Source organism: Hypanus sabinus, chromosome 17 (assembly GCF_030144855.1).
Source record: "Hypanus sabinus isolate sHypSab1 chromosome 17, sHypSab1.hap1, whole genome shotgun sequence".
Lineage (NCBI taxonomy): Eukaryota > Metazoa > Chordata > Chondrichthyes > Myliobatiformes > Dasyatidae > Hypanus > Hypanus sabinus.
In genome coordinates, this window is record NC_082722.1 from 4,891,427 (window position 1) to 4,915,617 (window position 24,191).

A 24,191-nucleotide genomic window follows, 5' to 3' on the forward strand; every position below is an offset into this window, starting at 1 on the left:
TTTGGTCCATCTATTCCACAATGAGAACAGTACAGAGAGAGGCCCTTTGGTCCAACTACTCCACACTGAGAACAGTACAGAGAGAGGCCCTTTCGTCCATCTACTCCACACTGAGAACAGTACAGAGAGAGGCCCTTTGGTCCATCTATTCCACAATGAGAACAGTACAGAGAGAGGCCCTTTGGTCCATCTACTCCACACTGAGAACAGTACAGAGAGAGGCCCTTTGGTCCATCTATTCCACAATGAGAACAGTACAGAGAGAGGCCCTTTGGTCCATCTATTCCATACTGAGGACAGTACAGAGAGAGGCCCTTTGGTCCATCTATTCCACACTGAGAACAGTACAGAGAGAGGCCCTTTGGTCCATCTATTCCACACTGAGAACAGTACAGAGAGAGGCCCTTCGGTCCATCTATTCCACACTGAGGACAGTACAGAGAGAGGCCCTTTGGTCCATCTATTCCACACTGAGAACAGTACAGAGAGAGGCCCTTTGGTCCATCTATTCCACACTGAGAACAGTACAGAGAGAGTCCCTTTGGTCCATCTATTCCACAATGAGAACAGTACAGAGAGAGGCCCTTTGGTCCAACTACTCCACACTGAGAACAGTACAGAGAGAGGCCCTTTCGTCCATCTACTCCACACTGAGAACAGTACAGAGAGAGGCCCTTTGGTCCATCTATTCCACAATGAGAACAGTACAGAGAGAGGCCCTTTGGTCCATCTATTCCATACTGAGGACAGTACAGAGAGAGGCCCTTTGGTCCATCTATTCCACACTGAGAACAGTACAGAGAGAGGCCCTTTGGTCCATCTATTCCACACTGAGAACAGTACAGAGAGAGGCCCTTTGGTCCATCTATTCCACACTGAGGACAGTACAGAGAGAGGCCCTTTGGTCCATCTATTCCACACTGAGAACAGTACAGAGAGAGGCCCTTTGGTCCATCTATTCCACACTGAGAACAGTACAGAGAGAGTCCCTTTGGTCCATCTATTACACACTGAGAACAGTACAGAGAGAGGCCCTTTGGTCCACATTCCACTCTGAGAACAGTACAGAGAGAGGCCCTTTGGTCCATCTATTCCACACTGAGAACAGTACAGAGAGAGGCCCTTTGGTCCATCTATTCCACACTGAGAACAGTACAGAGAGAGGCCCTTTGGTGCATCTATTCCACACTGAGAACAGTACAGAGAGAGGCCCTTTGGTCCATCTATTCCACTCTGAGTACTGTACAGAGAGAGTCCCTTTGGTCCATCTATTCCACTCTGAGTACGGTACAGAGAGAGGCCCTTTGGTCCATCTATTCCACTCTGAGTACGGTACAGAGAGAGGCCCTTTGGTGCATCTATTCCACTCTGAGTACGGTACAGAGAGAGGCCCTTTGGTGCATCTATTCCACTCTGAGTACGGTACAGAGAGAGGCCCTTTGGTCCATCTATTCCACTCTGAGTACGGTACAGAGAGAGGCCCTTTGGTCCATCTATTCCACTCTGAGTACGGTACAGAGAGAGGCCCTTTGGTCCATCTATTCCACTCTGAGTACGGTACAGAGAGAGGCCCTTTGTTCCATCTATTCCACTCTGAGTACGGTACAGAGAGAGGCCCTTTGGTCCATCTATTCCACTCTGAGTACGGTACAGAGAGAGGCCCTTTGGTCCATCTATTCCACTCTGAGTACGGTACAGAGAGAGGCCCTTTGGTCCATCTATTCCAATCTGAGTACGGTACAGAGAGAGGCCCTTTGGTCCATCTATTCCACTCTGAGTACGGTACAGAGAGAGTCCCTTTGGTCCATCTATTCCACTCTGAGTACGGTACAGAGAGAGGCCCTTTGGTCCATCTATTCCACTCTGAGTACGGTACAGAGAGAGTCCCTTTGGTCCATCTATTCCACTCTGAGTACGGTACAGAGAGAGGCCCTTTGGTCCATCTATTCCACTCTGAGTACGGTACAGAGAGAGGCCCTTTGGTGCATCTATTCCACTCTGAGTACGGTACAGAGAGAGGCCCTTTGGTGCATCTATTCCACTCTGAGTACGGTACAGAGAGAGGCCCTTTGGTCCATCTATTCCACTCTGAGTACGGTACAGAGAGAGGCCCTTTGGTCCATCTATTCCACTCTGAGAACAGTACAGAGAGAGGCCCTTTGGTCCATCTATTCCTCACTGAGAACAGTACAGAGAGAGGCCCTTTGGTCCATCTATTCCTCACTGAGAACAGTACAGAGAGAGGCACTTTGGTCCATCTATTCCATACTGAGGACAGTACAGAGAGAGGCCCTTTGGTCCATCTATTCCACACTGAGAACAGTACAGAGAGAGGCCCTTTGGTCCATCTATTCCACACTGAGAACAGTACAGAGAGAGGCCCTTTGGTCCACATTCCACACTGAGAACAGTACAGAGAGAGGCCCTTTGGTCCATCTATTCCACAATGAGAACAGTACAGAGAGAGGCCCTTTGGTCCATCTACTCCACACTGAGAACAGTACAGAGAGAGGCCCTTTCGTCCATCTACTCCACACTGAGAACAGTACAGAGAGAGGCCCTTTGGTCCATCTATTCCACTCTGAGTACGGTACAGAGAGAGTCCCTTTGGTCCATCTATTCCACTCTGAGTACGGTACAGAGAGAGGCACTTTGGTCCATCTATTCCACTCTGAGTACGGTACAGAGAGAGGCCCTTTGGTGCATCTATTCCACTCTGAGTACGGTACAGAGAGAGGCCCTTTGGTCCATCTATTCCACTCTGAGTACGGTACAGAGAGAGGCCCTTTGGTCCATCTATTCCACTCCGAGTACGGTACAGAGAGAGTCCCTTTGGTCCATCTATTCCACTCTGAGTACGGTACAGAGGCCCTTTGGTCCATCTATTCCACTCTGAGTACGGTACAGAGAGAGGCCCTTTGGTCCATCTATTCCACTCTGAGTACGGTACAGAGAGAGGCCCTTTGGTCCATCTATTCCACTCTGAGTACGGTACAGAGAGAGGCCCTTTGGTGCATCTATTCCACTCTGAGTACGGTACAGAGAGAGGCCCTTTGGTCCATCTATTCCACTCTGAGTACGGTACAGAGAGAGGCCCTTTGGTCCATCTATTCCACTCTGAGTACGGTACAGAGAGAGGCCCTTTGGTCCATCTATTCCACTCTGAGTACGGTACAGAGAGAGGCCCTTTGGTCCATCTATTCCACTCTGAGTACGGTACAGAGAGAGTCCCTTTGGTCCATCTATTCCACTCTGAGTACGGTACAGAGAGAGGCCCTTTGGTGCATCTATTCCACTCTGAGTACGGTACAGAGAGAGTCCCTTTGGTCCATCTATTCCACTCTGAGTACGGTACAGAGAGAGGCCCTTTGGTCCATCTATTCCACTCTGAGTACGGTACAGAGAGAGGCCCTTTGGTGCATCTATTCCACTCTGAGTACGGTACAGAGAGAGGCCCTTTGGTGCATCTATTCCACTCTGAGTACGGTACAGAGAGAGGCCCTTTGGTCCATCTATTCCACTCTGAGTACGGTACAGAGAGAGGCCCTTTGGTGCATCTATTCCTCACTGAGAACAGTACAGAGAGAGGCCCTTTGGTCCATCTATTCCACTCTGAGTACGGTACAGAGAGAGTCCCTTTGGTCCATCTATTCCACTCTGAGTACGGTACAGAGAGAGTCCCTTTGGTCCATCTATTCCACTCTGAGTACGGTACAGAGAGAGTCCCTTTGGTCCATCTATTCCACTCTGAGTACGGTACAGAGAGAGGCCCTTTGGTCCATCTATTCCACTCTGAGTATGGTACAGAGAGAGGCCCTTTGGTCCATCTATTCCACTCTGAGTACGGTACAGAGAGAGGCCCTTTGGTCCATCTATTCCACTCTGAGTACGGTACAGAGAGAGTCCCTTTGGTCCATCTATTCCACTCTGAGTACGGTACAGAGAGAGTCCCTTTGGTCCATCTATTCCACTCTGAGTACGGTACAGAGAGAGTCCCTTTGGTCCATCTATTCCACACTGAGAACAGTACAGAGAGAGGCCCTTTGGTCCACATTCCACACTGAGAACAGTACAGAGAGAGGCCCTTTGGTCCATCTATTCCACAATGAGAACAGTACAGAGAGAGGCCCTTTGGTCCATCCACACTGAGAACAGTACAGAGAGAGGCCCTTTCGTCCATCTACTCCACACTGAGAACAGTACAGAGAGAGGCCCTTTGGTCCATCTATTCCACAATGAGAACAGTACAGAGAGAGGCCCTTTGGTCCATCTACTCCACACTGAGAACAGTACAGAGAGAGGCCCTTTGGTCCATCTATTCCACAATGAGAACAGTACAGAGAGAGGCCCTTTGGTCCATCTATTCCTCACTGAGAACAGTACAGAGAGAGGCCCTTTGGTCCATCTATTCCACACTGAGAACAGTACAGAGAGAGGCCCTTTGGTCCATCTATTCCTCACTGAGAACAGTACAGAGAGGGGCCCTTTGGTCCATCTATTCCACACTGAGAACAGTACAGAGAGAGGCCCTTTGGTCCACATTCCACACTGAGAACAGTACAGAGAGAGGCCCTTTGGTCCATCTATTCCACAATGAGAACAGTACAGAGAGAGGCCCTTTGGTCCAACTACTCCACACTGAGAACAGTACAGAGAGAGGCCCTTTCGTCCATCTACTCCACACTGAGAACAGTACAGAGAGAGGCCCTTTGGTCCATCTATTCCACAATGAGAACAGTACAGAGAGAGGCCCTTTGGTCCATCTACTCCACACTGAGAACAGTACAGAGAGAGGCCCTTTGGTCCATCTATTCCACAATGAGAACAGTACAGAGAGAGGCCCTTTGGTCCATCTATTCCATACTGAGGACAGTACAGAGAGAGGCCCTTTGGTCCATCTATTCCACACTGAGAACAGTACAGAGAGAGGCCCTTTGGTCCATCTATTCCACACTGAGAACAGTACAGAGAGAGGCCCTTGGGTCCATCTATTCCACACTGAGGACAGTACAGAGAGAGGCCCTTTGGTCCATCTATTCCACACTGAGAACAGTACAGAGAGAGGCCCTTTGGTCCATCTATTCCACACTGAGAACAGTACAGAGAGAGTCCCTTTGGTCCATCTATTACACACTGAGAACAGTACAGAGAGAGGCCCTTTGGTCCACATTCCACTCTGAGAACAGTACAGAGAGAGGTCCTTTGGTCCATCTATTCCACACTGAGAACAGTACAGAGAGAGGCCCTTTGGTCCATCTATTCCACACTGAGAACAGTACAGAGAGAGGCCCTTTGGTGCATCTATTCCACACTGAGTACGGTACAGAGAGAGGCCCTTTGGTCCATCTATTCCTCACTGAGAACAGTACAGAGAGAGGCCCTTTGGTGCATCTATTCCACACTGAGTACGGTACAGAGAGAGGCCCTTTGGTGCATCTATTCCACACTGAGAACAGTACAGAGAGAGGCCCTTTGGTCCATCCATTCCACTCTGAGTACGGTACAGAGAGAGTCCCTTTGGTCCATCTATTCCACTCTGAGTACGGTACAGAGAGAGGCCCTTTGGTCCATCTATTCCACTCTGAGTACGGTACAGAGAGAGGCCCTTTGGTGCATCTATTCCACTCTGAGTACGGTACAGAGAGAGGCCCTTTGGTCCATCTATTCCACTCTGAGTACGGTACAGAGAGAGGCCCTTTGGTCCATCTATTCCACTCTGAGTACGGTACAGAGAGAGTCCCTTTGGTCCATCTATTCCACTCTGAGTACGGTACAGAGGCCCTTTGGTCCAACTATTCCACTCTGAGTACGGTACAGAGAGAGGCCCTTTGGTGCATCTATTCCACACTGAGTACGGTACAGAGAGAGGCCCTTTGGTGCATCTATTCCACACTGAGAACAGTACAGAGAGAGGCCCTTTGGTCCATCCATTCCACTCTGAGTACGGTACAGAGAGAGTCCCTTTGGTCCATCTATTCCACTCTGAGTACGGTACAGAGAGAGGCCCTTTGGTCCATCTATTCCACTCTGAGTACGGTACAGAGAGAGGCCCTTTGGTGCATCTATTCCACTCTGAGTACGGTACAGAGAGAGGCCCTTTGGTCCATCTATTCCACTCTGAGTACGGTACAGAGAGAGGCCCTTTGGTCCATCTATTCCACTCTGAGTACGGTACAGAGAGAGTCCCTTTGGTCCATCTATTCCACTCTGAGTACGGTACAGAGGCCCTTTGGTCCAACTATTCCACTCTGAGTACGGTACAGAGAGAGGCCCTTTGGTGCATCTATTCCACTCTGAGTACGGTACAGAGAGAGGCCCTTTGGTCCATCTATTCCTCACTGAGAACAGTACAGAGAGAGGCCCTTTGGTGCATCTATTCCACACTGAGTACGGTACAGAGAGAGGCCCTTTGGTGCATCTATTCCACACTGAGAACAGTACAGAGAGAGGCCCTTTGGTCCATCCATTCCACTCTGAGTACGGTACAGAGAGAGTCCCTTTGGTCCATCTATTCCACTCTGAGTACGGTACAGAGAGAGGCCCTTTGGTCCATCTATTCCACTCTGAGTACGGTACAGAGAGAGGCCCTTTGGTGCATCTATTCCACTCTGAGTACGGTACAGAGAGAGGCCCTTTGGTCCATCTATTCCACTCTGAGTACGGTACAGAGAGAGGCCCTTTGGTCCATCTATTCCACTCTGAGTACGGTACAGAGAGAGTCCCTTTGGTCCATCTATTCCACTCTGAGTACGGTACAGAGGCCCTTTGGTCCAACTATTCCACTCTGAGTACGGTACAGAGAGAGGCCCTTTGGTGCATCTATTCCACTCTGAGTACGGTACAGAGAGAGGCCCTTTGGTCCATCTATTCCACTCTGAGTACGTTACAGAGAGAGGCCCTTTGGTGCATCTATTCCACTCTGAGTACGGTACAGAGAGAGGCCCTTTGGTCCATCTATTCCACTCTGAGTACGGTACAGAGAGAGTCCCTTTGGTCCATCTATTCCACTCTGAGTACGGTACAGAGGCCCTTTGGTCCAACTATTCCACTCTGAGTACGGTACAGAGAGAGGCCCTTTGGTGCATCTATTCCACTCTGAGTACGGTACAGAGAGAGGCCCTTTGGTCCATCTATTCCACTCTGAGTACGGTACAGAGAGAGGCCCTTTGGTGCATCTATTCCACTCTGAGTACGGTACAGAGAGAGGCCCTTTGGTCCATCTATTCCACTCTGAGTACGGTACAGAGAGAGGCCCTTTGGTCCATCTATTCCACTCTGAGTACGGTACAGAGAGAGGCCCTTTGGTCCATCTATTCCACTCTGAGTACGGTACAGAGAGAGGCCCTTTGGTCCATCTATTCCACTCTGAGTACGGTACAGAGAGAGTCCCTTTGGTCCATCTATTCCACTCTGAGTACGGTACAGAGAGAGGCCCTTTGGTGCATCTATTCCACACTGAGAACAGTACAGAGAGAGGCCCTTTGGTCCATCTATTCCACACTGAGAACAGTACAGAGAGAGGCCCTTTGGTCCATCTATTCCACACTGAGAACAGTACAGAGAGAGTCCCTTTGGTCCATCTATTACACACTGAGAACAGTACAGAGAGAGGCCCTTTGGTCCACATTCCACTCTGAGAACAGTACAGAGAGAGGCCCTTTGGTCCATCTATTCCACACTGAGAACAGTACAGAGAGAGGCCCTTTGGTCCATCTATTCCACACTGAGAACAGTACAGAGAGAGGCCCTTTGGTGCATCTATTCCACACTGAGTACGGTACAGAGAGAGGCCCTTTGGTCCATCTATTCCTCACTGAGAACAGTACAGAGAGAGGCCCTTTGGTGCATCTATTCCACACTGAGTACGGTACAGAGAGAGGCCCTTTGGTGCATCTATTCCACACTGAGAACAGTACAGAGAGAGGCCCTTTGGTCCATCCATTCCACTCTGAGTACGGTACAGAGAGAGTCCCTTTGGTCCATCTATTCCACTCTGAGTACGGTACAGAGAGAGGCCCTTTGGTCCATCTATTCCACTCTGAGTACGGTACAGAGAGAGGCCCTTTGGTGCATCTATTCCACTCTGAGTACGGTACAGAGAGAGGCCCTTTGGTCCATCTATTCCACTCTGAGTACGGTACAGAGAGAGGCCCTTTGGTCCATCTATTCCACTCTGAGTACGGTACAGAGAGAGTCCCTTTGGTCCATCTATTCCACTCTGAGTACGGTACAGAGGCCCTTTGGTCCAACTATTCCACTCTGAGTACGGTACAGAGAGAGGCCCTTTGGTGCATCTATTCCACTCTGAGTACGGTACAGAGAGAGGCCCTTTGGTCCATCTATTCCACTCTGAGTACGGTACAGAGAGAGGCCCTTTGGTGCATCTATTCCACTCTGAGTACGGTACAGAGAGAGGCCCTTTGGTCCATCTATTCCACTCTGAGTACGGTACAGAGAGAGGCCCTTTGGTCCATCTATTCCACTCTGAGTACGGTACAGAGAGAGGCCCTTTGGTCCATCTATTCCACTCTGAGTACGGTACAGAGAGAGGCCCTTTGGTCCATCTATTCCACTCTGAGTACGGTACAGAGAGAGTCCCTTTGGTCCATCTATTCCACTCTGAGTACGGTACAGAGAGAGGCCCTTTGGTGCATCTATTCCACTCTGAGTACGGTACAGAGAGAGTCCGTTTGGTCCATCTATTCCACTCTGAGTACGGTACAGAGAGAGGCCCTTTGGTCCATCTATTCCACTCTGAGTACGGTACAGAGAGAGGCCCTTTGGTGCATCTATTCCACTCTGAGTACGGTACAGAGAGAGGCCCTTTGGTGCATCTATTCCACTCTGAGTATGGTACAGAGAGAGGCCCTTTGGTGCATCTATTCCTCACTGAGAACAGTACAGAGAGAGGCCCTTTGGTCCATCTATTCCATACTGAGTATGGTACAGAGAGAGGCCCATTGGTCCATCTACTCCACTCTGAGTATGGTACAGAGAGAGGCCCTTTGGTCCATCTATTCCACTCTGAGTATGGTACAGAGAGAGGCCCTTTGGTCCATCTATTCCACTCTGAGTACGGTACAGAGAGAGGCCCTTTGGTGCATCTATTCCACTCTGAGTATGGTACAGAGAGAGGCCCTTTGGTGCATCTATTCCACTCTGAGTACGGTACAGAGAAAGGCCCTTTGGTCCATCTATTCTACTCTGAGTACGGTACAGAGAGAGGCCCTTTGGTGCATCTATTCCACTCTGAGTACGGTACAGAGAGAGGCCCTTTGGTCCATCTATTCCACTCTGAGTACGGTACAGAGAGAGGCCCTTTGGTCCATCTATTCCACTCTGAGTACGGTACAGAGAGAGGCCCTTTGGTCCATCTATTCCACTCTGAGTACGGTACAGAGAGAGGCCCTTTGGTCCATCTATTCCACTCTGAGTACGGTACAGAGAGAGGCCCTTTGGTCCATCTATTCCACTCTGAGTACGGTACAGGGAGAGTCCCTTTGGTCCATCTATTCCACTCTGAGTACGGTACAGAGAGAGTCCCTTTGGTCCATCTATTCCACTCTGAGTACGGTACAGAGAGAGTCCCTTTGGTCCATCTATTCCACTCTGAGTACGGTACAGAGAGAGGCCCTTTGGTCCATCTATTCCACTCTATGGTACAGAGAGAGGCCCTTTGGTCCATCTATTCCACTCTGAGTACGGTACAGAGAGAGGGCCTTTGGTCCATTTATTCCACTCTGAGTACGGTACAGAGAGAGTCCCTTTGGTCCATCTATTCCACTCTGAGTACGGTACAGAGAGAGTCCCTTTGGTCCATCTATTCCACTCTGAGTACGGTACAGAGAGAGTCCCTTTGGTCCATCTATTCCACTCTGAGTACGGTACAGAGAGAGGCCCTTTGGTCCATCTATTCCACTCTGAGTACGGTACAGAGAGAGGCCCTTTGGTCCATCTATTCCACTCTGAGTACGGTACAGAGAGAGTCCCTTTGGTCCATCTATTCCACTCTGAGTACGGTACAGAGAGAGTCCCTTTGGTCCATCTATTCCACTCTGAGTACGGTACAGAGAGAGTCCCTTTGGTCCATCTATTCCACTCTGAGTACGGTACAGAGAGAGGCCCTTTGGTCCATCTATTCCACTCTGAGTATGGTACAGAGAGAGGCCCTTTGGTCCATCTATTCCACTCTGAGTACGGTACAGAGAGAGGCCCTTTGGTCCATCTATTCCACTCTGAGTACGGTACAGAGAGAGTCCCTTTGGTCCATCTATTCCACTCTGAGTACAGTACAGAGAGAGGCCCTTTGGTCCATCTATTCCACTCTGAGTACGGTACAGAGAGAGGCCCTTTGGTCCATCTATTCCACTCTGAGTACGGTACAGAGAGAGGCCCTTTGGTCCATCTATTCCACTCTGAGTACGGTACAGAGAGAGGCCCTTTGGTGCACCTCATACATGTTGAACTGGTAGTTTGCCTCTTTCCCGTGGATCCACACTTGGACCATGGCCCATTGAGTTACTTATCCAAACTCCTCTTCATTGTTGAAATCAAGCCCAGCACTTGCAGTGGCAGCTCGTTACGCATTCTCACCGCCCTCTGAGTGAGAAGGCCATTTCTTTGTTTCCCATTTCAGTTTCTCCAGCCATCCCTCTATTATATGTGGCACTCCCTTCTTCATACCCTCACATAATTTTAAATATCTGTTCCACCACTCTGTGGGAGCTACAGTTCACCCTCGGATCCTCTCAGAATCCCTTCCCCTTGACTGTAGGTCTCTGTACTCTGGCTCCCTGTGATATGGGGAAAGGTTTCTGTTGGTCTACCTGATGTCCCTCACAATGTCGTACATCTCAGGTCCGCCTGATATACCACAGAACATCGTACATCTCAGGTCCACCTGATGTCCCTCAGAACATCGTACATCTCAGGTCCACCCGATGTCCCTCAGAACGTCGTACATCTCAGGTCTACCTGATGTCCCTCACAATGTCGTACATCTCAGGTCTACCTGATGTCCCTCACAATGTCGTACATCTCAGGTCTACCTGATGTCCCTCACAACGTCGTACATCTCAGGTCTACCTGATGTCCCTCACAACGTCGTACATCTCAGGTCTACCTGATGTCCCTCAGAACGTCGTACATCTCAGGTCTACCTGATGTCCCTCAGAACATCGTACATCTCAGGTCTACCTGATGTCCCTCACAACGTCGTACATCTCAGGTCCGCCTGATATACCACAGAACATCGTACATCTCAGGTCCACCTGATGTCCCTCAGAACAACGTACATCTCAGGTCCACCTGATGTCCCTCAGAACAACGTACATCTCAGGTCCACCCGATGTCCCTCAGAAGGTCGTACATCTCAGGTCCACCTGATGTCCCTCAGAACATCGTACATCTCAGGTCCACCTGATGTCCCTCACAGCGTTGTACATCTCAGGTCCACCTGATGTCCCTCAAAACGTCGTACATCTCAGGTCCATCTGATGTCCCTCACAACGTTGTACATCTCAGGTCCATCTGATGTCCCTCACAACGTTGTACATCTCAGGTCCATCTGATGTCCCTCAGAAGGTCGTACATCTCAGGTCCACCTGATGTCCCTCAGAAGGTCGTACATCTCAGGTCTACCTGGTGTCCCTCAGAACGTCGTACATCTCAGGTCCACCTGATGTCCCTCACAACGTTGTACATCTCAGGTCCACCTGATGTCCCTCACAACGTCGTACATCTCAGGTCCACCCGATGTCCCTCAGAACATCGTACATCTCAGGTCCACCTGATGTCCCTCACAACGTCGTACATCTCAGGTCCACCCGATGTCCCTCAGAACATCGTACATCTCAGGTCCACCTGATGTCCCTCAGAATGTCGTACATCTCAGGTCCACCTGATGTCCCTCACAACGTCGTACATCTCAGGTCCACCTGATGTCCCTCAGAACATCGTACATCTCAGGTCCACCTGATGTCCCTCACAACGTTGTACATCTCAGGTCCACCTGATGTCCCTCAAAACGTCGTACATCTCAGGTCCATCTGATGTCCCTCAGAAGGTCGTACATCTCAGGTCCACCTGATGTCCCTCAGAACGTTGTACATCTCAGGTCCATCTGATGTCCCTCAGAAGGTCGTACATCTCAGGTCCACCTGATGTCCCTCAGAACGTTGTACATCTCAGGTCCATCTGATGTCCCTCAGAACATCGTACATCTCAGGTCCACCTGATGTCCCTCAAAACGTCGTACATCTCAGGTCCACCTGATGTCCCTCACAATGTCGTACATCTCAGGTCCACCTGATGTCCCTCAGAACATCGTACATCTCAGGTCCACCTGATGTCCCTCAAAACGTCGTACATCTCAGGTCTACCTGATGTCCCTCAGAACATCGTACATCTCAGGTCCACCTGATGTCCCTCAGAACATCGTACATCTCAGGTCCACCTGATGTCCCTCAAAACGTCGTACATCTCAGGTCCACCTGATGTCCCTCACAATGTCGTACATCTCAGGTCCACCCGATGTCCCTCAGAACGTCGTACATCTCAGGTCCACCTGATGTCCTCAGAACATCGTACATCTCAGGTCCACCTGATGGCCCTCACAACGTCGTACATCTCAGGTCCATCTGATGTCCCTCAGAACATTGTACATCTCAGGTCTACCAGATGTCCCTCACAACGTCGTACATCTCAGGTCCATCTGATGTCCCTCAGAACATCGTACATCTCAGGTCCACCTGATGTCCCTCAAAACGTCGTACATCTCAGGTCCACCTGATGTCCCTCACAACGTCGTACATCTCAGGTCCACCTGATGTCCCTCAGAACGTCGTACATCTCAGGTCCACCTGATGTCCCTCACAACGTCGTACATCTCAGGTCCACCTGATGTCCCTCAGAACGTCGTACATCTCAGGTCCACCTGATGTCCCTCAGAACATCGTACATCTCAGGTCCACCTGATGTCCCTCAGAACATCGTACATCTCAGGTCCACCTGATATACCACAGAACATCGTACATCTCAGGTCCACCTGATGTCCCTCAGAACATCGTACATCTCAGGTCCACCCGATGTCCCTCAGAACGTCGTACATCTCAGGTCTACCTGATGTCCCTCACAATGTCGTACATCTCAGGTCTACCTGATGTCCCTCACAATGTCGTACATCTCAGGTCTACCTGATGTCCCTCACAACGTCGTACATCTCAGGTCTACCTGATGTCCCTCAGAACGTCGTACATCTCAGGTCTACCTGATGTCCCTCAGAACATCGTACATCTCAGGTCTACCTGATGTCCCTCACAACGTCGTACATCTCAGGTCCGCCTGATATACCACAGAACATCGTACATCTCAGGTCCACCTGATGTCCCTCAGAACAACGTACATCTCAGGTCCACCTGATGTCCCTCAGAACAACGTACATCTCAGGTCCACCCGATGTCCCTCAGAAGGTCGTACATCTCAGGTCCACCTGATGTCCCTCAGAACATCGTACATCTCAGGTCCACCTGATGTCCCTCACAGCGTTGTACATCTCAGGTCCACCTGATGTCCCTCAAAACGTCGTACATCTCAGGTCCATCTGATGTCCCTCACAACGTTGTACATCTCAGGTCCATCTGATGTCCCTCACAACGTTGTACATCTCAGGTCCATCTGATGTCCCTCAGAAGGTCGTACATCTCAGGTCCACCTGATGTCCCTCAGAAGGTCGTACATCTCAGGTCTACCTGGTGTCCCTCAGAACGTCGTACATCTCAGGTCCACCTGATGTCCCTCACAACGTTGTACATCTCAGGTCCACCTGATGTCCCTCACAACGTCGTACATCTCAGGTCCACCCGATGTCCCTCAGAACATCGTACATCTCAGGTCCACCTGATGTCCCTCACAACGTCGTACATCTCAGGTCCACCCGATGTCCCTCAGAACATCGTACATCTCAGGTCCACCTGATGTCCCTCAGAATGTCGTACATCTCAGGTCCACCTGATGTCCCTCACAACGTCGTACATCTCAGGTCCACCTGATGTCCCTCAGAACATCGTACATCTCAGGTCCACCTGATGTCCCTCACAACGTTGTACATCTCAGGTCCACCTGATGTCCCTCAAAACGTCGTACATCTCAGGTCCATCTGATGTCCCTCAGAAGGTCGTACATCTCAGGTCCACCTGATGTCCCTCAGAACGTTGTACATCTCAGGTCCATCTGATGTCCCTCAGAAGGTCGTACATCTCAGGTCCACCTGATGTCCCTCAGAACGTTGTACATCTCAGGTCCATCTGATGTCCCTCAGAACATCGTACATCTCAGGTCCACCTGATGTCCCTCAAAACGTCGTACATCTCAGGTCCACCTGATGTCCCTCACAATGTCGTACATCTCAGGTCCACCTGATGTCCCTCAGAACATCGTACATCTCAGGTCCACCTGATGTCCCTCAAAACGTCGTACATCTCAGGTCTACCTGATGTCCCTCAGAACATCGTACATCTCAGGTCCACCTGATGTCCCTCAGAACATCGTACATCTCAGGTCCACCTGATGTCCCTCAAAACGTCGTACATCTCAGGTCCACCTGATGTCCCTCACAATGTCGTACATCTCAGGTCCACCCGATGTCCCTCAGAACGTCGTACATCTCAGGTCCACCTGATGTCCTCAGAACATCGTACATCTCAGGTCCACCTGATGGCCCTCACAACGTCGTACATCTCAGGTCCATCTGATGTCCCTCAGAACATTGTACATCTCAGGTCTACCAGATGTCCCTCACAACGTCGTACATCTCAGGTCCATCTGATGTCCCTCAGAACATCGTACATCTCAGGTCCACCTGATGTCCCTCAAAACGTCGTACATCTCAGGTCCACCTGATGTCCCTCACAACGTCGTACATCTCAGGTCCACCTGATGTCCCTCAGAACGTCGTACATCTCAGGTCCACCTGATGTCCCTCACAACGTCGTACATCTCAGGTCCACCTGATGTCCCTCAGAACGTCGTACATCTCAGGTCCACCTGATGTCCCTCAGAACATCGTACATCTCAGGTCCACCTGATGTCCCTCAGAACATCGTACATCTCAGGTCCACCTGATGTCCCTCACAATGTCGTACATCTCAGGTCTACCAGATGTCCCTCACAACGTCGTACATCTCAGGTCCACCTGATGTCCCTCAGAACGTCATACATCTCAGGTCCACCTGATGTCCCTCAAAACATCGTACATCTCAGGTCCACCTGATGTCCCTCAAAACGTCGTACATCTCAGGTCCACCTGATGTCCCTCACAACGTTGTACATCTCAGGTCTACCTGATGTCCCTCAAAACATCGTACATCTCAGGTCCACCTGATGTCCCTCAGAACGTCGTACATCTCAGGTCCACCTGATGTCCCTCAGAACGTCGTACATCTCAGGTCCATCTGATGTCCCTCAAAACATCGTACATCTCAGGTCCATCTGATGTCCCTCACAATGTCGTACATCTCAGGTCTACCAGATGTCCCTCACAACGTCATACATCTCAGGTCCACCTGATGTCCCTCAGAACGTCGTACATCTCAGGTCCACCTGATGTCCCTCAGAACGTCGTACATCTCAGGTCCATCTGATGTCCCTCAAAACATCGTACATCTCAGGTCCATCTGATGTCCCTCACAATGTCGTACATCTCAGGTCTACCAGATGTCCCTTACAACGTCATACATCTCAGGTCCACCTGATGTCCCTCAGAACGTCGTACATCTCAGGTCCACCTGATGTCCCTCAGAACGTTGTACATCTCAGGTGTGACCCCCTATCTTAAACAGCTCCAGGAAGAACAAACAAGAGCCTGTCCAGTCTCTTCCTCGTAACAAAGACGCTGCATTCCTGGTGAATCTGCTCTGCAGCCACTACCAAACTATCATGTTCTGTCACCCTCTGATCATTTTCCTCAGTCAGAGAACTTGTTTTCAGAGTTTTAAGTTAAGTGTCCTTATTACACTGCACACTCCAGGAAATCCTGCTTCCTGCTTTAGTTTGCCTTCGCCCAGTCACCAAATACGTTCTGTCAATTTGTCCTCTGAGTTATTTCTAGTGAGTTGAAGATTACAATTCCCTCCGGTTATTGCATTATCTCTACTGCATGCTTTATGCTTCAATTGGTATATTGCTGTAACGGTGACCGTAAACTACTCTCATGGTGGTTTATTTTATCCCTTGACTTCTCTTAATGCCACCTGGGCTAAACTCTCACTGCTCTTCCGACACGCTTTCTACTCCGAAGGCAGAGGGGTGCCGTCAAATGGATCATCATTGGTTTGGAAAGGCCTGTGTTAAAAGCACATGGGATTAAAATTAATGACTTAACTGAAAGAAGTGTTAACTCTGAAGTGAAGGCCCATAATTCCCTGGGAGAAAAAGGTACAAGTTTCTGTCACTGTGTAATCCTACCTGCACAGTGTCAAGTGAGCTCAAGTTGTTTTTCTTTTTTGTTTCACAGACCTGGAGGAAGTACGACGCAGACTGCAGTGGCTATATCGAAGCAAATGAACTGAAGGTGCCAGCGTTTTCATTTCAGTTTATCTGAGCCACTCTGAATTACGTGGCCAGTATTCCATAAATCGCATCAGAACAGAGGTGGTGCTTGCTGTTTTGAAGGACTATGTGAGATTGGGTGGCCTGGAGAGAATATACTGACTGTTACTTGGTAAGGTGTCCACGAACTGCTCATGTCAGTGAGATGGTCACAGGAGGGCCTAGTCACGTCTGATTCCTTGGAACAGGAGATCATTTCCAGAGTGGAACTTCTCCTAACATAGTCCCGGACAGAAATTCTCAGTGAAGAGGTCCTGGGCTGGATTCCTTGGTGGGATTGGCAAGTACGTCTGAAGCTGGGTTCTTCACCGAGACTGTTCAAGGGTGGGTCTCTCACTAAGCTGGAAACCCATGCCGTGATTCTCTCGGGCTTGAACTCTCAGTGAGATTATCCTGGCTGTTAATGCTGAGTCAGGATCACTTTGAGGTGGTCCTGGCCTGAGTTCCTGTTTGAGTTTAACCAAGCCTGATTTTGTGCCGATGGGGTCTGACACAAGATTTCTTCATCACAAAGTCTTACACTAGGTCCCCGCTGCTCTTCCCTCTGGAAAATTTCCAGTCTTGCACTGGGCCCCCACTGCTTTTCCCTCTGGAAATTCTCCGGTCTTGCACTGGGCCCCCACTGCTCTTTGCTCTGGGAAACTTCCAGTCTTGCACTGGGTCCCCGCTGCTTTTCCCTCTGGAAAATTTCCCGTCTTGCACTGGGTCCCTGCTGCTTTTCCCTCTGGAAAATTTCCAGTCTTGCACTGGGTCCCCGCTGCTATTCCCTCTGGAAAATTTCCAGTCTTGCACTGGGCCCCCGCTGCTTTTCCCTCTGGAAAATTTCCAGTCTTGCACTGGGTCCCTGCTGCTTTTCCCTCTAGAAAATTTCCAGTCTTGCACTGGGTCCCCGCTGCTTTTCCCTCTGGAAAATTTCCCGTCTTGCACTGGGTCCCTTCTGCTCTTCCCTCTGGAAAATTTCCATCAGTTTCTCTGTGTTGAGTTTGCACACTCTCCTGTGTCTGGTTTCCACCCAGATCGCAAAGATGTGCTAGTTTATGTATTAATATGTTAATAGGATGCTGTTGATTTTGCCTGAGTTTGGGTAAATGGTCAAAAAGTTTGGCGAGAGGGAGAGAGAGAGTGGTGGCCGAGGAATCAGAGAGAGCACTGGACTGATGGAATTGCCCTGCTAGGACCAGCATGAAGCTGATGGAACAATGCCCTCCGTCACTCCTTCACCGAGATATACTCATACATCTTGCAGACCGGATTTTTGATTGGAAAATCCCACTCAGGGTTTTTAAAATTTGCCTGAGACTGAATTTCTTTGTGCAATCATTCAGACTTGGTTAGACCATAAGGCCATAAGACATTGGAGCAGAATTAGGCCATTCAGCCCATCAAGTCTTCTCCACCATTCCATCATGGCTGATCCTGATTCCCACTCAACCCCATACACCTGCCTTCTTGCCGTATCCTAAAGTGTCCTGACCGATCAGGAAACTATCAACTTCCGCCTTAAATACACGCACGGACTTGGCCTCCACCACAGTCTGTGGCAGGACATTCCACAGATCCACCACTCTCCGGCTGAAAAAAATCTTCCTTACCTCTGTTCTAAAAGGGTTGCCCATCGATTTTGAGGCTGTGCCCTCTCATTCTAGATACCCTCACCATAGGAAACATCCTCTCTACACCCACCTTATCTAATCTCAATGAGATCCCCTCGCATTCTTCTAAATTTCAGTGAGTACAGGCCCAAAGCTGCCAAACACTCCTCATATGTTAACCCCTTCATTCCTAAAGTCATCCTCACGAATCTCCTCAGGACTCTGATTTGTTGATGGAATAGTCTGGTTGGTTTCGTTGTGTGTTTGCCACAGACTGCTCTCCTTGGTGATCCTGCTCAGAACAGACATCCTGTTGGGCTTCCACCCAGCGTAGGTCTCTGCCTGACGGAAACCCATTTTGGATTTATTGACAAGGTTGTAAGAGACTGGAATTCATGATGAGGTTTTCCAGGCTGGAATTCTCAGTGTCTTTATTCCAGTCAGTAATTAGAACCATTTCATCAGGAAGATGGCAGAGCTGGTCATCGAAACATCGCTCATAGTCGAACCTAACCCTGACTGGAAGCCCGAGGAGAGTTCATACGTCACTGGATTTAACTTTATAAGAAGTGAAGCCACAGTTGTCGAGCATTCAGATGTAGCCTGTGATCGCCATTTTGCTCCTGAGCTGCCTTTCCAGAGATTGTACCCCGACCCCCGGTTTAGAGCGATAGATACCAAACGCAGACATGCTCAGAGAGGCCCCTTGCAGAATCAGTAGATGTTGTGCACTTGGATTTTCAGAAGCCTTTGACAGGGTGCCACACATGAGGCTGCAAGCCCCTGGTATTACAGGAAAGATTCTAGCATGGATAAAGCAGTGGCTGATCGGCAGGAGGCGAAGAGTGGGGATAAAGGGAGCCTTTTTGTGGTTGGCTGCTGGTGACTAGTGGTGTTCCACAGGGCTGTGTGTTGGGACCAATGCTTATTACATACATGTCAATGATTTGGATGATGCAATTGATTACTTTGTTCCAAAGTTTACAGATGTTATGAAGATAGAAAGTGTATGGTCATGTGGAGGAAGAAATGAAAGAGTTGACTATTTTCTGAACGGAGAGAAAATACCAAAAACTGAGGCACAAAGGGACTTCCTTGTGAGTCATTGTGCAGGATTCCCGAAGGGTTAATTTGCGGGTGAGTCTGGTGAGGAAGGCTAATGCGATGTTAGCATTCATTCCAAAAGATTTTATGAAGCACTGGTGAGGCCTCATCTGGGCCCCCGATCTTAGAAATGATGTACTGACACTGGGGAGGGTTCAAAGGAAGTTCACAAAAATGATTCCAGCGTTGAATGGCTTGTGTTGTGAAGAGTGTTTGATGATTCACTAGAATTCGGAAAACTGAGGGGTGACCTCATTAAAACCTAGCAAATGTATACCTGCTTATCATGGATGAATGCCTCACAGACTGTCCTCAGCCAGCTTGATTCCATTCACAGACAGGCTCTCAGGATTATAGGTGTAGATGAAGCCACAGCTCGTGAGAAGCTAGCCATCAGTAGCTTACACACAGATGACAGGTTGCTGCAGCTACTGTGCGATACAGCCACAGCCCTCAGACCTTCATTCAATGCTGCCTTCATCTCATGAGAGACAGCGCACCACACCATCAAGTTCATCTATGCCGGCTCATGCTGTTTCTATGCCTGATGCGAGAAGCTACACACTGGACAGAAGCTTCCTTCACTGTGCTATCAGAATTTGGAACAGCCTTCCAGATGCTGTGGTTGGAACATCTGCGACGATGGGGTCCAAGCGTTCAGGAGTCGAGTGAACAAACACCTATCCTGTCTGGGAGGGAAGTCACAAGCTTCTTCATAAACTATCATGAAGGGGACCGGACGGCAATGCTTGGTTATGGGCAGGTAGGGTTAGTACCTGACTTTCAAGAGCACTTGTGAGTTATATCCGGCTGGACTTAGTCCTTAAATTGTTGGAGAACAGTTCAGAAAGAACAGGTGCTGTTTTCTCCCGGCAGGGATTAGTTTTCAGTTCCAGGTGCTCCTGTCACATTTTGTCACCCTGTAACCTTTATCCTTCAATCTCTCTGAATTATGAAGGACAGCATGTGTATAAATGTCTCTCTCCATCAGGATCATCATGACTCATGATTTTTAAGTTTCTTTATTGTACATATGATTTTTTTGTGTTCTATTGCTGAGCAGCAGCGACCCATCTGATTGGCCTATCGGAGTTCTCTTTGGGAACTAGTTGATCAGCATTTCTGATCTGGTGATTGTTCACCATTGCACTTAATAAAAAAACATGTAAGGTTACGGGGAGAATGCTGGAGAATAGGGCTAAGAGGGAAATGGATCAGCCATGATAAAATTGCAGAGCAGGCTCAATGGGCCAAATGGCCTAATTCTGCTACTTTGTCAGCATTTTCGAGTTGGGCAGTGACTGACCCCGGGCATCTATCGCCTGGTGCAGACACACTCCAGCTGACCACCCTGTCTGGAAAAGCATCTTCCCCCAGAACTCTGACTGTCACAGTCCTCACTCCCGGAGGCTCCAGATAGGGTCTGTCCCTGGAGCGTTTCCCACCCCCCACGCCAAACGTTTCCCTTTGTGGCTGCGATCTGCATCATGTCTGCCCGCTGTCCACTGGGGAGAGCCAGCACCAATAAGTCAGAGTGCGTCTGTGTGCGTACAACAGTGACCAGGATTGCCGAGCCTCCTGTCCACACTTCATCCACACGGAGAGTGAAATCCCCTCCCGTTTCTCTCTGACCTGCCCACGGTGCCCAGTGTGGGGCATCCACACGGAGAGTGAAATCCCCTCCCGTTTCTCTCTGACCTGCCCACGGTGCCCAGTGTGGGGCATCCACATGGAGAGTGAAATCCCCTCCCGTTTCTCTCTGACCTGCCCACGGTGCCCAGTGTGGGGCATCCACACGGAGAGTGAGATCCCCTCCCGTTTCTCTCTGACCTGCCCACGGTGCCCAGTGTGGGGCATCCACAGGGAGAGTGAAATCCCCTCCCGTTTCTCTCTGACCTGACCAGGTGCCCACTGTGGGGCATCCACACGGAGAGTGAAATCCCCTCCCGTTTCTCTCTGACCTGCCCACGGTGCCCAGTGTGGGGCATCCACACGGAGAGTGAAATCCCCTCCCGTTTCTCTCTGACCTGCCCACGGTGCCCAGTGTGGGGCATCCACACGGAGAGTGAGATCCCCTCCCGGTTCTCTCTGACCTGCCCACGGTGCCCAGAGTGGGGCATCCACACGGAGAGTGACATCCCCTCCCGTTTCTCTCTGACCTGCCCACGGTGTCCAGTGTGGGGCATCCACACGGAGAGTGAGATCCCCTCCCATTTCTCTCTGACCTGCCCAGGTGCCCAGTGTAGGGCATCCACAGGGAGAGTGAAATCCCCTCCCGTTTCTCTCTGACCTGCCCACGGTGCCCAGTGTGGGGCATCCACATGGAGAGTGAAATCCCCTCCCGTTTCTCTCTGACCTGCCCACGGTGCCCAGTGTGGGGCATCCACATGGAGAGTGAGATCCCCTCCCGTTTCTCTCTGACCTGCCCACGGTGCCCAGTGTGGGGCATCCACAGGGAGAGTGAAATCCCCTCCCGTTTCTCTCTGACCTGCCCACGGTGCCCAGTGTGGGGCATCCACATGGAGAGTGAAATCCCCTCCCGTTTCTCTCTGACCTGCCCACGGTGCCCAGTGTGGGGCATCCACACGGAGAGTGAGATCCCCTCCCGTTTCTCTCTGACCTGCCCACGGTGCCCAGTGTGGGGCATCCACACGGAGAGTGAAATCCCCTCCCGTTTCTCTCTGACCTGCCCACGGTGCCCAGTGTGGGGCATCCACAGGGAGAGTGAAATCCCCTCCGGTTTCTCTCTGACCTGCCCACGGTGCCCAGTATGGGGCATCCACAGGGAGAGTGAAATCCCCTCCCGTTTCTCTCTGACCTGACCAGGTGCCCACTGTGGGGCATCCACACGGAGAGTGAAATCCCCTCCCGTTTCTCTCTGACCTGCCCACGGTGCCCAGTGTGGGGCATCCACACGGAGAGTGAAATCCCCTCCCGTTTCTCTCTGACCTGCCCACGGTGCCCAGTGTGGGGCATCCACACGGAGAGTGAGATCCCCTCCCGGTTCTCTCTGACCTGCCCACGGTGCCCAGAGTGGGGCATCCACACGGAGAGTGACATCCCCTCCCGTTTCTCTCTGACCTGCCCACGGTGCCCAGTGTGGGGCATCCACACGGAGAGTGAGATCCCCTCCCATTTCTCTCTGACCTGCCCAGGTGCCCAGTGTAGGGCATCCACAGGGAGAGTGAAATCCCCTCCCGTTTCTCTCTGACCTGCCCACGGTGCCCAGTGTGGGGCATCCACATGGAGAGTGAAATCCCCTCCCGTTTCTCTCTGACCTGCCCACGGTGCCCAGTGTGGGGCATCCACATGGAGAGTGAGATCCCCTCCCGTTTCTCTCTGACCTGCCCACGGTGCCCAGTGTGGGGCATCCACAGGGAGAGTGAAATCCCCTCCCGTTTCTCTCTGACCTGCCCACGGTGCCCAGTGTGGGGCATCCACATGGAGAGTGAAATCCCCTCCCGTTTCTCTCTGACCTGCCCACGGTGCCCACTGTGGGGCATCCACATGGAGAGTGAGATCCCCTCCCGTTTCTCTCTGACCTGCCCACAGTGCCCAGTGTGGGGCATCCACAGGGAGAGTGAAATCCCCTCCCGTTTCTCTCTGACCTGCCCACGGTGCCCAGTGTGGGGCATCCACACAGAGAGTGAAATCCCCTCCCGTTTCTCTCTGACCTGCCCACGGTGCCCAGTGTGGGGCATCCACAGGGAGAGTGAAATCCCCTCCCGTTTCTCTCTGACCTGCCCACGGTGCCCAGTGTGGGGCATCCACACGGAGAGTGAAATCCCCTCCCGTTTCTCTCTGACCTGCCCACGGTGCCCAGTGTGGGGCATCCACACGGAGAGTGAGATCCCCTCCCGGTTCTCTCTGACCTGCCCACGGTGCCCAGAGTGGGGCATCCACACGGAGAGTGAAATCCCCTCCCGTTTCTCTCTGACCTGCCCACGGTGCCCAGTGTGGGGCATCCACACGGAGAGTGAGATCCCCTCCCGTTTCTCTCTGACCTGCCCAGGTGCCCAGTGTGGGGCATCCACAGGGAGAGTGAAATCCCCTCCCGTTTCTCTCTGACCTGCCCACGGTGCCCAGTGTGGGGCATCCACATGGAGAGTGAAATCCCCTCCCGTTTCTCTCTGACCTGCCCACGGTGCCCAGTGTGGGGCATCCACATGGAGAGTGAAATTCCCTCCCGTTTCTCTCTGACCTGCCCACGGTGCCCACTGTGGGGCATCCACACGGAGAGTGAGATCCCCTCCCGTTTCTCTCTGACCTGCCCACGGTGCCCAGTGTGGGGCATCCACAGGGAGAGTGAAATCCCCTCCCGTTTCTCTCTGACCTGCCCACGGTGCCCAGTGTGGGGCATCCACACAGAGAGTGAAATCCCCTCCCGTTTCTCTCTGACCTGCCCACGGTGCCCAGTGTGGGGCATCCACAGGGAGAGTGAAATCCCCTCCCGTTTCTCTCTGACCTGCCCACGGTGCCCAGTGTGGGGCATCCACACAGAGAGTGAAATCCCCTCCCGTTTCTCTCTGACCTGCCCACGGTGCCCAGTGTGGGGCATCCACACGGAGAGTGAAATCCCCTCCCGTTTCTCTCTGACCTGCCCACGGTGCCCAGTGTGGGGCATCCACACGGAGAGTGAAATCCCCTCCCGTTTCTCTCTGACCTGCCCACGGTGCCCAGTGTGGGGCAACCACACGGAGAGTGAAATCCCCTCCCGTTTCTCTCTGACCTGCCCACGGTGCCCAGTGTGGGGCATCCACACGGAGAGTGAAATCCCCTCCCGTTTCTCTCTGACCTGCCCACGGTGCCCAGTGTGGGGCATCCACACGGAGAGTGAGATCCCCTCCCGTTTCTCTCTGACCTGCCCAGGTGCCCAGTGTGGGGCATCCA

At 51.3% G+C, this 24,191-nt stretch overlaps 1 protein-coding gene across 2 annotated transcripts in view; it reads left to right on the forward strand.

Annotated features, from left to right (window-relative positions):
* Positions 1-24,191, forward strand: part of calb2a (calbindin 2a) — a 191,454-nt gene that overhangs the window by 144,847 nt on the left and 22,416 nt on the right. The window contains exon 5 of one of the 2 annotated variants that reach the window (XM_059992482.1): positions 16,511-16,567. In XM_059992482.1, coding sequence (XP_059848465.1) covers positions 16,511-16,567 — 57 coding nt within the window. Of the gene's footprint in view, positions 1-16,510; positions 16,568-19,613; positions 20,065-24,191 lie in introns of those variants that run through there. The other variant, XM_059992483.1, reaches the window with a different exon arrangement.